The 15,355-nt window shown below is 34.0% G+C and overlaps 1 protein-coding gene across 4 annotated transcripts in view; it reads left to right on the top strand.

Annotated features, from left to right (window-relative positions):
- The window catches only part of LOC139497239 (uncharacterized), a 167,197-nt gene that overhangs the window by 87,095 nt on the left and 64,747 nt on the right, over positions 1-15,355 (top strand). For all 4 annotated transcript variants that reach the window (XM_071285368.1, XM_071285370.1, XM_071285371.1 and 1 more), the window contains one exon: positions 13,134-13,583. In XM_071285368.1, coding sequence (XP_071141469.1) covers positions 13,134-13,583 — 450 coding nt within the window. The remainder of the gene's footprint in view (positions 1-13,133; positions 13,584-15,355) is intronic.

A 15,355-nucleotide genomic window follows, 5' to 3' on the forward strand; every position in this document is an offset into this window, starting at 1 on the left:
ATTTAATCAGTATTTTCTCAGAAGCAGGAAAAAAAAAGGAAAAAAAACAAGGTATTCAGTAAATGCAAATTTGAATATAGATGGAATCCACCCTGGAAAATATTTAAGTTTATCTTGGACTAAATATCTACTGAAAGATACATACAAAGAATGTTTTGTAAATCTTCACTCCTCTGATGAAGTATCATTCTCAGTTGAGGATCCTGATATCACATGTTAATTAGACAGGTAATATTATAAGCAATAACGTAACTTATTATGTTAATTTTTAAAATCTTGTAATTTCTCAAAATAAAACACGAATTGTCATAATTGGTAATATGAATACACTCTGATAGTTGTCTTCATCAGCACTATCAGCAGCGCTAGTGTTCATACATGCATCAGCAGCAGCGACATTATCTCATTATTTACAGATTAAAATATATAATGTTTGTCTGATTCAGATTGCATTTACTTTCAATGCAAATACAAGACAGGCGAGACATTTTTGTGTGTCCACTCTTGTTTCAAAAGTCAATAAAACAGCATATTTACCTCATCAAAAGACAGTAATTGTATAATATCATATTGTTTATAAGATATCTGATAAAGAAAACTATATGAGATATCTTATAAACTATAAAAGATATCTCATAAATTTTATAACATATAGATCTCATGAACTATGCAAGATATCTTATAAACTTTATAAGATATCTTACAAACTATATTATAGATATCTAATGAACTATTATATAAGATATCTTATAAAGTTTATGAGATATCTTGAAGTTAGATTAAATAACAAAACGGCTTGCCATATTAACCACTGAAAAAATTCATCCATTCGGTATTTTTTCAACAGATCATCTTTATAAACTTACTTTGATTCAAATGGATTTCAAATTGAACTGGCCAATTGTCGAATTCAGAAAAGCAATTACAAAAGGTTATATACTTAATTGATAAGATATTTAAAGCAATTGCACCAGTTATTACCAGTGAACTTTAAAATTATTTTTAAATCTTTTGAAACAGTTCCATAATGATGACATCGTATTTCAGGAGGGGGGGGGGGGGGGGGGGGGGGTGCTCATTACATGAATGGTCCATCATCAACATTATTTTCAAAAACGCTAAAATTTTTGTCTTTTGAGGAAATAGAGCAAAATATAAAATAATTTCTTTTACAAAATAAGTTTTAATCAAGTTACATAACCAGCTCTGCTGGGCGATCTGCTTTTATAAGATCGGCGCCCATTAAAATTTATTCATCAATGTTATATCAAAATTTGAATGTGTTCTTTGCCGAGGTCTGCTTTGACACCAATTTTGACAAAAAGCATGTTTTTGATCAACCTGCTGAGCGATCTACTTTTGCGAATTCAAATACTCCCATAAAATTTTATTCAATTGAATCCGGCTGCTAAAATTGTTTACCTCACGTTGACATACGTAAATCTTTGTTAATAAAATGCGATCGTAGTCAGCATTCTTATCCGGATTTTACTACGTTTGACGACAAACTATGAAAAAATATAGTTGCCGTAATTGGTGACTAAACCTTTTCCGGAATTACCGATTTTTATTTTATTTTCCTGAATTGGGAATTTATATTCACACACATTTTTTGGGGCCGCTGGCAGATTTAAGGGCCGCTAAGCGGCCCTAAACTATATAGTGGAATCATCCCTGATATGGAATATAAAGGGACGTAACTCCACTACTAACTGTGTATGAGATAAGCCCCGCCTCCCTACTAACCTAATATCAAATATACACGGTTTGCACGCGGATGCTTTTAACCAATCATATTCCTGGAAATGTATAGGAGGTAAGATAAATAGTAATATTCCTAAGACAAAACTGGATCTGGGGTTACAGGTCTTGATCCGCTAAGTTGTTAGTCTCTCCTTTGTTGTTGGGTCCAATGTGTCAGATGATTGGTAGGCAATCGTTAGTGTCTGATAGTTGAAATCACCAAAACTGGAACAGACGGTACTCTGCAGGATCACTCCAACTCCTTCAAGCTTCTAACTGTTGCAACAGTTCCCTACTTTAACTGTGACTGTGACTTAGTTGTTGTATAATTAAGTTTGAGTCTGTTCCAGTTTTTGGGTCTGAAACCACATCCTTGATAGCTAATGAATATCCTGAGTTGCCGTGCCGGTGGGATACTGAAGAGCAAACTGTTTGGTGACAGTTGTGAAGCTGACTTCTTTTCTCCTACTTGGCTTGTAGGTACTCTGTTCCTGGAACTCACTTACTGTCGTTACTTGATGGTCACCTAAGTGACTATGATGTTTCTGTCCCTACATGCTGATTCTCTGGTGACTCTCTATTGACTTTTTCCCTACTGCTCTTTCAAAATTTCTGCAAACTATTTATAATGAAAATTGAAAAGAACTCAAGGTGAGATGTAGATTTCAAATTAATCCGAGTAATAATGATTGTATATACAAAGTGCCAAATGAAAAACATGACTAGTAAAATTAAGATCAAATGTAATTAAAGGATTAAAAACTCTAATTATCACATGACATCTGTCTGCATTATTTACAAGTTTTACAATTACTATGGAAAAGAGAAATACTCAAAGACATGAAAAATAAACTTAATTCCTTAATAAAGCAAACTTTTGATAATAAACAAATAATTCTAAAATTATCTAACATACAGAAAAATAGATATGAAATACTGAAAAATACTATAAAATATGTTTAATACATTTGGAAGGAAAATGCACCCATTACATATATCAATATGGTCATCTTTAAAATTTGTCTACATCTGACTGGCATTGAAACCCTTGCCAAAGTAGGGTGTTCATTCGGCTATGTGGGATGAATAGATTTATAGCCTGACCAGTCAGAATGGTGACATTAATTCCGATGTTTCTTGTAGAGATAATTCAAAGCCCTCTGCACATTAACTTGGAAGGTAAAATGTCTTGTTAATTTATTGTCGTCCAGAACATGCATGAAATATTTACCACTGAATGTTAAGCAAACAACAATCAATCAGTTAAAGACATTCAACATAAAATTCAATCATGTCAGTTTGTGAAACTTCCATTTTAAGTTGTTCTGTCCCTAACCTAGACCACTATACATAGTTTCTGTCAGACACAGGCCTGACAATAAGAAAACTTTTGCTGATCCTTCAAGAAATTTGGTGGAACTTCATTTTTAGCTCACCTGGCCCGAAGGGCCAAGTGAGCTTTTCCCATCACTTGGCGTCCGTCGTCCGTCGTCGTTAACTTTTACAAAAAACTTCTCCTCTGAAACTACTGGGCCAAATTAAACCAAACTTGGCCACAATCATCATTGGGGTGTCTAGTTTTAAAAAATGTGTGGCGTGACCCGGCCAACCAACCAAGATGCCCTCAAATTTTCAGATGAATCGAACAACCTGTTATTGGGTTGCTGCCCCTGAACTGGTAATTTTAGGGAATTTTTGCTGTTTTTGGCTATTATCTTGAATATTATTATAGATAGAGATAAACTGTAAACAGCAATAATGTTCAGCAAAGTAAGACTTACAAATAAGTCAACATGACCAAAATGGTCAGTTGGCCCCTTTAGGAGTTATTGACCTTTATAGTCAATTTTTAACCATTTTTCGTAAATCTTAGTAATCTTTTACAAAAATCTTCTCCTCTGAAACTACTGGGCCAAATTAATCCAAACTTGGCCACAATCATCTTTGGGATATCTAGTTTAAAAAATGTGTGGCGGGACCCGGCCAACCAACCAAGATGGCCGCCATGGCTAAAAATAGAACATAGGGGTGAAATGAAGTTTTTGGCTTATAACTCAAAAACCAAAGCATTTAGAGCAAATCTGACATGCAGTAAAAGTGTTTATCAGGCCAAGATGTATCTGTCCTGAAATTTTCAGATGAATCAGACAACCTGTTGTTGGGTTGCTGCCCCTGAATTGGTAATTTTAAGGAAATTTTGCTGTTTTTGGTTATTATCTTGAATATAATTATAGATAGAGATAAACTGTAAACAGCAATAATGTTCAGCAAAGTAAGATTTACAAATAAGTCAACATGACCAAAATGGTCAGTTGACCCCTGAAGGAGTTATTGCCGTTTATAGTCAATTTTTAACCATTTTTTCGTAAATCTTAGTAATCCTTTACAAAAATCTTCTTCTCTGAAACTACTGGGCCAAATTGAACTAAACTTGGCCACAATCATCATTGGGGTAACTTGTTTAAAAAATGTGTCGCGTGACCTGGCTAATTAACCAAAATGGCTGCCACGGCTAATAATAGAACATAGGGGTAAAATGCAGTTTTTGGCTTATAACTCAAAAACCGAAACATTAAGAGAAAATCTGACAGGGTTTAATTGTTTATCAGGTCAAGATCTATCTGCCCTGATGTTTTCACATGGATCGGACAACCAGGGATGATTCTACTATATAGTTTAGGGCCGCTTAGCGGCCCTCAATTCGTCCAGCGGCCCCAAAAAAATGTGTGAAAACAAATTCCCAATTCAGAATTATTTAAAAATCGTTTTTTCCGGAAATGTTTTCGTCAACGATTCAGGCAGTTACAATTTTTAACCGGATTTTTGTGACAAAAATGTCGGTTATTGATTTGGGGATGCTCGGCGGGCGGCCGGGCGGTCGGGCAGTCGGGCGGTCGGGCGGGCGGCAATCAAATGTTGTCCGTGCATTAACTCATGAACTGTTCGGCCAAAGCTTTTAAAATTTTAATATGTTGTTACTGACAACTAAATGAAGGTCAAGTTCAATAATGGCGATTTTGACTTTTACCGTTCAGGAGTTATGGTTCTTGAAAGATTGAAAAATGGAGTTTTCAGTCGTGTCCGTGCATTTACGCATGAACTGTTCTACCAAAGCTTCCCAAATTTTAATATGTTGTTACTGATGACAAAATGGAGGTCAAGTTCAAAAATGACGATTTTGACTTTTACCGTTCAGGAGTTATGGTTCTTGAAAGATTGAAAAATGGAGTTTCCAGTTGTGTCCGTGCATCTATGCATGAACTGTTCTACAAAAGCTTCCCAAATTTTAATATGTTGTAACTGATGACAAAATAGAAGTCAAGTTCAATAATGACGATTTTGACCTTTACCGTTCAGGAGTTATGGTTCTTGAAAGATTGAAAAATGGTGTTTCCAGTCGTGTCCGTGCATTTTATCATGAACCATTCAACCAAAGCTTTTGAAATTTATATATGTTGTTACTGATGACAAAATAGAGGTCAAGTTCAATAATGACGATTTTGACTTTTACCGTTCAGGCGTTATGGTTCTTGAAAGATTGTAAAATGGTGTTTCCATTCACGTTGTTGCATTTACTCATGAACCATTCAATCTAAGATTTCAAATTTTAATATGTTGTTACTGATGACAAAATGGAGGTCAAGTTCAAAAATGACGATTTTGACTTTTACCGTTCAGGAGTTATGGTTCTTGAAAGATTGAAAAATGGAGTTTCCAGTTGTGTCCGTGCATCTATGCATGAACTGTTCTACAAAAGCTTCCCAAATTTTAATATGTTGTAACTGATGACAAAATAGAAGTCAAGTTCAATAATGACGATTTTGACCTTTACCGTTCAGGAGTTATGGTTCTTGAAAGATTGAAAAATGGTGTTTCCAGTCGTGTCCGTGCATTTTATCATGAACCATTCAACCAAAGCTTTTGAAATTTATATATGTTGTTACTGATGACAAAATAGAGGTCAAGTTCAATAATGACGATTTTGACTTTTACCGTTCAGGCGTTATGGTTCTTGAAAGATTGTAAAATGGTGTTTCCATTCACGTTGTTGCATTTACTCATGAACCATTCAATCTAAGATTTCAAATTTTAATATGTTGATACTGATGACAAAATGGAGGCCAAATTTGATATTGACGATTTTCACTTTCACCATTCATCAGTAATGGTTCTTGTGATATTGCCAGGACACAAATAAATATTAATAAATCCGGTTTGCTGTCGTTGTGACAGCCTCTTGTTCCCATTTGTCTTCAAAGTGTTTTAAGATCCGAATAAAAATGATGGTAAATGGAATATTGCTAAGATAAGGTATGTTATCATAATTGTTATTAGGCAGCAACCATTTGATTTTCTGGGGGGGGCATGTTAACTACTGTGTTTTCTATTATTTTGTTTATATTATTTTCAGGTACATGTTACTTGGTGGGTTTAGTTTATACTTTAGTAAAGACATTAGAATAGACAATAGAATTATATTGAAGCCATAAATAGCCAATCAACAGTGGTAGCAGAGCTTATAAAGATGGCAACAGCACCTAGTTACAAGAACCCACCAGGTTTGACCAAAGATAAAAGTTATCAACAATGGAAAAATGAAGTTAAAATGTGGCAACTCGTGACAGATCTTGACAAGAAGAAGAGAGGTTTGGCTTTAGCTTTGTCGCTACAAGGAAAACCAAGGGAAGTAGCCCTAGAAGTAGATCCCACTGATTTAAATGTTGATGAAGGAGTAGATAAGCTGATAACTGAGTTGGACAAGCTTTTTGAGAAGGATAAAATAGATCAGGCTTATGCTGCATATACTGTATTTGATAAGTTCCACAGAATAGATGATGTAAGCATGTCTGATTATATCATTGAGTTTGAGCAGAGATACAATAAATGTAAGAAATATGAAATGGTACTCCCAGATGCAATTCTAGCTTTTAAACTTCTTGACAATGCTGGGTTAAGTCAAAGTAATCGTCAGCTGGCATTAACTGCATGTTCTGACCTTAAATTCGACACAATGAAATCTGCTTTGAATAGGATATTTGCATCAAAATCTCAAAACTTTCCTGGAGAACAAGACTCTGTTGTAACTGTTAAAGAAGAATCAGCTTTTGTCAATGATGGGTATTATCAGAGAGGTCGAAGTTCAAGAAGAAATTTTCCTCGTAATCGAGCTGATAGATCAACCAACTCTAGTAGACTTAAGACTAAAATGAATCCAGTCTTTAATGGAAATGTCTCAAGATGTAAAATATGTGATTCCAAATTTCATTGGGTCAAGGATTGTCCTCACAAGCAGCTAGATGTGAATTTAACAGAACATGAGAGTGATGAGTTAAATGAAATTGTAAATATAACATTATTTACCTCTGCACAAGAATTTAAGCCTCTAACAGTGTTTGTCGCAGAAGCCTACAATGCTGCAGTTATTGATACTGCATGTTCCAAGACAGTGTGTGGTTCTAAATGGTTATACGAATTTGTAGAATCACTTGATCCAGGACTTGATCAACTTACTTGTAATGAAAGTCATGTACCATTCAAATTTGGTGATGGACAAACAGTATATTCATATCAGAAAGTGAAAATTCCAGCACTTATTGGATCAGTTAAGTGCTCAATTGAAACAGAAGTGGTGGATTGTGAAATACCGTTATTGTTAAGTAAAACCTCTCTGAAAAGAGCAAGCACTATCCTAGATCTCAGAAATGACAAGGTTACCATGTTTGGACAATTAGTGGATGTAAACCTAACTTCAAGTGGTCATTACTGTATCAACATTAAAGACAAGCAATTCACAAACAGAAATAAGAATGAGAGTGAGGAGGTTTTGATCATTGACACAAAATTATCTTTTAAGAAGAAAAAGGAGATTCTTTTAAAGTTGCATAAGCAGTTTGGACATGCATCATCAGATAAACTTTTATCCCTGTTGCAAAGTACTGGTTCTGTTGATTCTGAAACAAAGACCATTCTTAAAGATATCTGCACAAAGTGTTTAATTTGCCATAAGTTCAAGCATCCAAAAGCTAAACCAGTGGTTGCCTTTTCACATGCAAATGATTTCAATCAAATTGTGGCAATGGACCTTCATGAAATTGACCATAACTTTTATTATCTACATGTTATTGACTTATTTAGCAGATTGAGTGCAGCTGCAATCATCAGAAGAAAGGACTCTAAAGTCATTGTAGATAAGTTCATGCAGATATGGGTTGGCGTTTATGGTGCACCTGAAGTTGGTGTTTACACAGATAATGGAGGTGAATTTAATTCACAGATATTTAGAGACATGGCAGAAAACTTGAACATGTCAGTTAAAACAACAGCAGGATATAGTCCTTGGTCCAATGGTGTAGTGGAAAGACACAACGCAACGCTTACAGAAACAATCAATAAAATGAGAGAAAGCTCTAACCTTTCATGGGAGACTTCCGTCAGTTGGGCAGTTCATGCTAAGAACAGTTTGTTGAATGTCTATGGATACAGTCCATATCAAATAGTTTTTGGAAGGAACCCAAACATGCCATCGTCTATAGTTAACAAGCCTCCTGCATTAGAAGGTACAACAATTAGTAATGTTATGGGAAAGCATTTAGTTGGCTTACATGAAGCTAGAAAAGCATTTATTGCCGCAGAATCCTCTGAGAAAGTAAGAAGGGCACTACGTAAGCAAATCCGGCCTTCAGGAGAAAAATTCAAAAATGGTGACAAAGTTTTCTTCCTACGAGACAATCAGTGGAAAGGACCAGGCTGGGTAATTGGTCAAGATAACGTAGTTGTGTTTGTAAGATATGGAGGTACATATGTGCGTGTACATGAAAGTAGAATAAAAAGAGACATTGATGTTGAAAGAAAACAAAAGATTATTCATAAGCATACAGCAAAGTCAACTCCTGTGCGTAAGCCTCAAGCTGCAACATATAACAACACTGAACCAGATCATGACTTAGTATACTATGAGAGTGACGATGAAGAGCCTCATCAAAATGATACTGAGAATGATGAAAATCAAGAAAATGTTGAAGAATCTGCAGACGAAAGTGCTGATCAAGATGATAGTCATGCTGGTAGCTTGAATGGTAGTTTGAATGGTGAAGATGGTCCTGAGTCTGAAGGGAGAGACAGTTTTGATTTGGAAAATCAGGCAGATAATGATATACATGAGGAAAGTATGGAACATAATCCTGAGTCCCAGGAAAATGATTGTATGAAATTAAAGAAGGATCAGATAGTGAATTTTAAAATCCCTGGTGAAAATGACACAAGAGAAGCAATAATTTTAGGCAGGGCAGGAAAGGCTACAACTGTTAAAAAGAGCTGGTATAATATAGAATACAATCAGCCAGAAAATATGAGAGGTGATCAGATATCAATTGATCTAAGAACAGTCAATGATTTGAAAGTTGTTAACCAGTCAGATGACTTGAATGAAGATGTACTTTTAAGTGATATTGATTTTACTGAGGCTAGAGAGGCAGAACTGGATAACTGGAGAAAGCACAATGTTTTTGAAGAAGTTGAAGACAATGGTCAAAACTGTATTTCAACAAGATGGGTTTATACTATGAAAGAATTAGAGAACGAATTTCATAGAAAAGCTAGATTGGTAGCAAAAGGTTTTGAAGAAGACAGTCTAGATGAGATACCAAAGAATTCACCAACATGTGAAAAGCAGTCTCTACGACTAATTTTATCAATTATTGCTAGTAAAAGATGGTCAATTAATTCTGTGGACATTAAAACTGCTTTTCTTCAAGGAGAGAAAATGCAAAGAGAAGTCTACTTGAGACCTCCTAAAGAAGTTAAAGCAACTGGTAAAGTCTGGCGCCTTAACAAATGTGTATATGGTCTTGTTGATGCATCCTTAAAGTGGTATGAAAAAGTTAAAGCAACATTGCTAGATTGTGGAGGAACAGTGTCCAAAATTGATTCAGCAGTTTTTTATTGGTATAATGAAAAAGGTTTGACTGGTGTCCTAGCAGTTCATGTAGATGACTTTCTTTGGGCAGGATCCAGTACCTTTGAGAAAAGTGTTGTGTCCAGAATTAGGGATATGTTCAAGGTAGGGAAAGAATCCTGTGAGTCTTTCAAATATTTAGGTCTTGACCTCAGCCAAGAAAATGACACTATTGTTCTCAGCCAGCAAGACTATGTCAGAATGTTAAAGACGGTTTTAATAGATAAAGACAGAGTTAAAACATCTCCTCTTTCATCATCAGAACAGACACTATTGAGGTCAAAAATAGGACAATTATTATGGTTAGCAAGACAAACACGTCCAGACATTGCGTTTGATGTTGCTGCTATTTCATCAAAAATTAAGTCTAGCACTATTGAAGATCTAAAGAAAGTCAATAAAATAATTAGGAAGGTGCAAAACGATCCCGTTTCACTGCAATTCCAGAATCTTGGACATGATGTGAAATTTATTTTGTTCAGTGATGCATCATTTGGAAATCTTCCAGATGGTGGAAGTCAGGGTGGTTATGTTGTGTTTTTGATGGGCGATGATGGTAAAGTGAACCCAATCACTTGGCAGTCTAAGAAATTAAGAAGAGTTGTACGTAGTACTTTAGCAAGTGAAGCCTTGGCCTTAGCTGATGGTGTGGACTGTGTTATATCTTTAGCAGCTCTGTTTAAGGAATTAATGCATAATGAGAACGATTTGATGCATACTCCAGTAGATTGTTTCGTTGACAACAAAGACCTTTATCATGCAATATACTCTGATAAACCTGTTGGAGAAAAGAGATTGAGGGTGGAGATCAATGCAATAAAGCAATTACTTCAAGATGGAGAGCTTAAAGAAGTAAAATGGATTCAGACAAATGAACAAATCGCCAATGTTCTTACAAAGCATGGTGCTTCTGGACAAGACATTTTACGTTGTTTTGAAAAAGGACTTTTGAATTCAAGCCTTTTGTAATTAGTGCAACTGACAATAAAAAAAAAGGAGAAGAATGATCAGATGAATACTTGATACTATGACATTTTAATTGCCTTCATTTTTATTTTTATTTGGACATTAACATTTCTAGTGAAAAGAGAAAAGGATTAGATTGTTAACTACTGTGTTTTCTATTATTTTGTTTATATTATTTTCAGGTACATGTTACTTGGTGGGTTTAGTTTATACTTTAGTAAAGACATTAGAATAGACAATAGAATTATATTGAAGCCATAAATAGCCAATCAACAGGGCAATGGTTTTTTTTGGAAATAATTTGTTTTGGACCCTGAGAAAAAAAAATTGTTTGTTTCACCCTCAGCTGCCACTATATGTAATGCTAAAATTGAAAGGAAAAATTTGTTTTCGGTTTGTCGCTTAAAAAAAAAATAGATTGTTTTTCGCCGATAGCGAAAAAAAAAGTTTGTACAGAAAAAAAAACCATAGCCCCCCCGAAAATCAAATGGTTGCTGCCTTTATATGTGGTTATCTGAGAATTTTCAAATTCTCAATAACTTTGTTCTCGTAAAAGCAGACCTTCAAATGAAATATGCTTTTACTAGATCAAATACTCCCATAGCATTTCCTTCAATTAAATTGAAGAAAATGCTATGGGAGTATTTGATCTCGTAAAAGCATATCGATAATAGACTGATAGATGCTTTTTGTCAAAATGGGTCGTTTAAAAGCAGACCTTGGCAGGGAGTAAAACTTGTAAATTTTGATAAATTTAATGGGCGCCGATCTCGTAAAAGCACATCGCCCAACAGAACCGGTTCTATAATATGTTTATAAAAAATATAAATCAAAGTCCAACTGTCTGAGCATTTTAGAAAATACATGTTGATAGAGTCATTCATGATGAAATAGGATATCCACACATTATGGAACAGGTGAAACTTGATACAATTTCCGTTTTTCCAGGAAAATAATATTATTTCATCATAGATTGTATGCGGAAAAAATTCCCAATTGGATGAAAATTCCCAAATTTGATGGTCAAGGGACCCATTTGAAAACAACTGGAATCATCCCTGGACAACCCATTGTTAGGTTACTGTCCTGAATTGGTAATTTTAAGGAAATTTTGCCGTTTTTTGTAATTATCTTGAATATTATTATAGATAGAGATAAACTGTATACAGCAATAACGTTCAGCAAAATAAGATCTACAAATAAGTTTACATGACCAAAATAGTCAATTGACCCCTTAAGGAGTTATTGCCCTTTATATTTAATTTTTACAACATTTTTCATAAATTTTTGTAAATTTTTAGAAAATATTTTCCACTGTAATTACTGGGCCAAGTTCATTATAGATAGAGATAATTGTAGCAACAAGAATGTTCAGTAAAGTAAGATCTACAAACACATCACTATCACCAAAACACAATTATGTCATGAATTTATCTGTGTCCATTGTTTAATATGCACAAGACCAAGGTGAGCGACACAGGCTCTTTAGAGCCTCTAGTTTTGGAAATTATTACCTAATTTGTAAGAACAGATGTTTGGGTGGAATAATATACCAAAATTTTATTCTGTAACTGTTTATTGCTTATTTTATACCTTTAACTAAATAAACAGTTTTTCTTTGGGGAGATAAGGGTCTTAATTAAATCGATAGATTTTTTTAATAAGGCCACAATTAAAAATATGTTGGTTTGCCCAAACCCTACCCAAGGTTGAGACAGTGGGTAGGTAGGTAGGCATTTTTTTTAAATTTTTTTTTTAAGAAATTTACGTATCGCATGTTTATTAGTCTTCATGCCTATCTGATTAAAAAAAACTTCTTCAGATCAGGACAATAAAAAATTTGAGTAGGCAGCTTTTTTCTGGGTATGTAGGGTTTGGGCAAACAAACCTATTCTTTTTTATGGCCTAATTTGCCAAAATGTAATTATATCATGTTTTTTTCAAAATTTTAATAGAAAGTATGAAGTATGGGTCACAGGACGTTTTTCAAGCTTCAGGTTGTACAAAATTGTCAGATTTTCTATAGATTTTACAAACAGTGAAAACTAATTTTGAATGATAGAAAGTAAACTAAATGATAAAATTTTCAGAAAATAAAATGAAAAATTGGGGTGGCAGAACTTGTTTTCTTGCTACCAAACAAAATATGTAAATTTACAACACGTTCTATTTTAATAGTTGGTTAATCTGAGTTGTCACCTCTTGTATAATTAGAATAAAATTGAATCATACAAACAATAATTTCTTATATGTGGAAACAGTTCTAATTATAAGATAAAAACACATTTTTATGTGAAAACTCTTACAAATGAATTGCAATCCTATCTCAAAATTGCATATTTCAATAAAGATGTAGACCAATTGTTTTCTACTATTTTACAATCTTAATTTAAGATCTTAAGCGGAAGACACCCTTAGACAAAATATGAAAGAAAGAAAAAAAGCCAAATATTTTATTTTCTATTGATAGGAAACTATGAAGAAACTGAAATTCATGCAAGACTATTGAAAGAATACGAGGAAAAACTTCAGGAAAGAGGAACAAAAGAAGAACCTTTAGAATCCCATATTGCCATTAAGGACAACACACCAGCAACAAGTTTTGATGAATCAAAGAAATCAGGGACAGTATATCGGCAGCCTAAAAAAAAGACACCTCTAGTAACCAATGAATATCAAGTTGGACCTCCAGTAACCTCGCAGCAACAACACCAATCATTAGAACAGGCAAAAAAGGATATTGAAACCATGCTTAAATCTAATGTAGATTTACATGACAAAGAAGAGTACGCCACATTATTTTTGTGGGATTTTGCAGGAGATGAAGAATTTTACCACACACATCAAACCTTTTTATCCCCAGATGCAATTTATCTTGTTGTTACAAAACTCAATGAGGCTGGCGACAAACAAGCACAAGGTAACATTTCATATAGATAAGATAAGTGAGAATTGAAATCTTTAACATTTCATTTTATTTTTACTTAGCTTAAGATGCAAATAGATGTCAAGCACTAGATATATACCCACTTTCTCTCCAAGTAACATGAGTACAGAAGAAAATATGTAAAGCAATCAGTCAATTAATTAGATTTCCAGATATGCATTTCTTCAACAACGAATGTCTCTTCGGTGATGCTTGATGAACAAAATTTGAAAATCCAAAACCTATTTCTAACATTAAAGAGCTAATTATAGCTTTTGTTTAAAAAACAAATGTATCAGTCGCAAATCTGTCATATTTATATGATACTGGTCAGTGATTCTATATCTTCCATAAGGTAGCTATATATATATATAGACAAGATGGACAATCCAAATCCTGTACACAAATGACTTATGGTTTAAATTTTCGTCTGGCATGACTACTGACATGACAAGAATGCCAGGTTTAATGGTTACCTAAGCCGAATTAGGTTTTGCCTTATCTAGATCTGTTATCATTGATGGTTCTGCTAAATGCCTAGTTGTTAGTCTCATACTGACGAAGCCGAAAGGGACTTTAGGTTTGCACTCTGTCTGTCTGTCTTTCCGTCCGTCCGTCTGTCCGACCGACTGTGCTTGAAGATATTGATTTTATATTTGGTATATATTTTCATCATGACAAGTTACAGATCAAGTTCAAATTTTTTTCCGTTCTGATGATTTTGTCCATTCACTCAAATATTCAGTTTTCAGCTTCTTTTTTTCTTCTTGAAGATATTAAGTTGATAATTGGTATATAGTGTTATCATGATCAGGTCAAAGATCTGTGAATTTTGTTCCGATCTGATTATTTTGTGCAGAGTTATGGTCCTTCACCCAACAATCAGTTTTCAACCCTTTTTTTTGGTCATGCTTGAAGATATCGATTTGATAATTGCTATGTAGCTTAATAATGACAAGTTACCAATCATCAAGTACTAATTTTGTTCCGGTCCCATGATTTTGTGCAGAGTTATGGTCCTTAGACTTGGAAAATTCACTCAATTATTCAGTTTCCACATCTTTTTTAATCATGCCTGAAGATATTAACTTGATATATGTTATATAGTTTACACCATGACAAGTTATAGATCAAGTATAGCATAATGCTGCATTTTGTTCAAATATAATAAAATTTAACAGGTAGAGGACTATGTACTGCCATACAATACTCTCAGAATTCTTGTTTATTTTTGGAATGATGAACAACCCAGGTAAACATTATCCCACGCAGATTATCTGAATTGATTAATTCACAATAAAGTTTGCAGATATTTCAACGTTATTTAAATATTAAATGTATTCTAAACTGAGTTCTGATTTGTCATAGGTCAAGGTCATAAAAGTTGTTACATATGAAAAGACAGAAATTAAGGAAAATTTTGGTTTTGGGATGTCATCTTTTGAACCTTGAACGGCCTAGCCACAATCAGATGTTTATTGTGTGTTTCAAATGAAGTCAAAAATGAGTGTCACCTCCGGAAAAAAACTCTTAATATTTTGGTGCAAAAATGGTTTAAATTATGAAAAATAGCCATCATTAGGCTAACACTGAAAGCATTTATATAATAACATGCAGTTTTTGGAAGAAATATTTTTTTTTTTTTATTAAATAAATTGTGTTTAAAAGCTGTCTAATTTTCTTTAATGGTTGCCTTCAAGACATGGTCACCAGTTTCAGATTTTTGGTCATTGACAAAGACAACAAAATATGTTTAGAATTATTGA

This window comes from Mytilus edulis, chromosome 12, assembly GCF_963676685.1.
Source record: "Mytilus edulis chromosome 12, xbMytEdul2.2, whole genome shotgun sequence".
Lineage (NCBI taxonomy): Eukaryota > Metazoa > Mollusca > Bivalvia > Mytilida > Mytilidae > Mytilus > Mytilus edulis.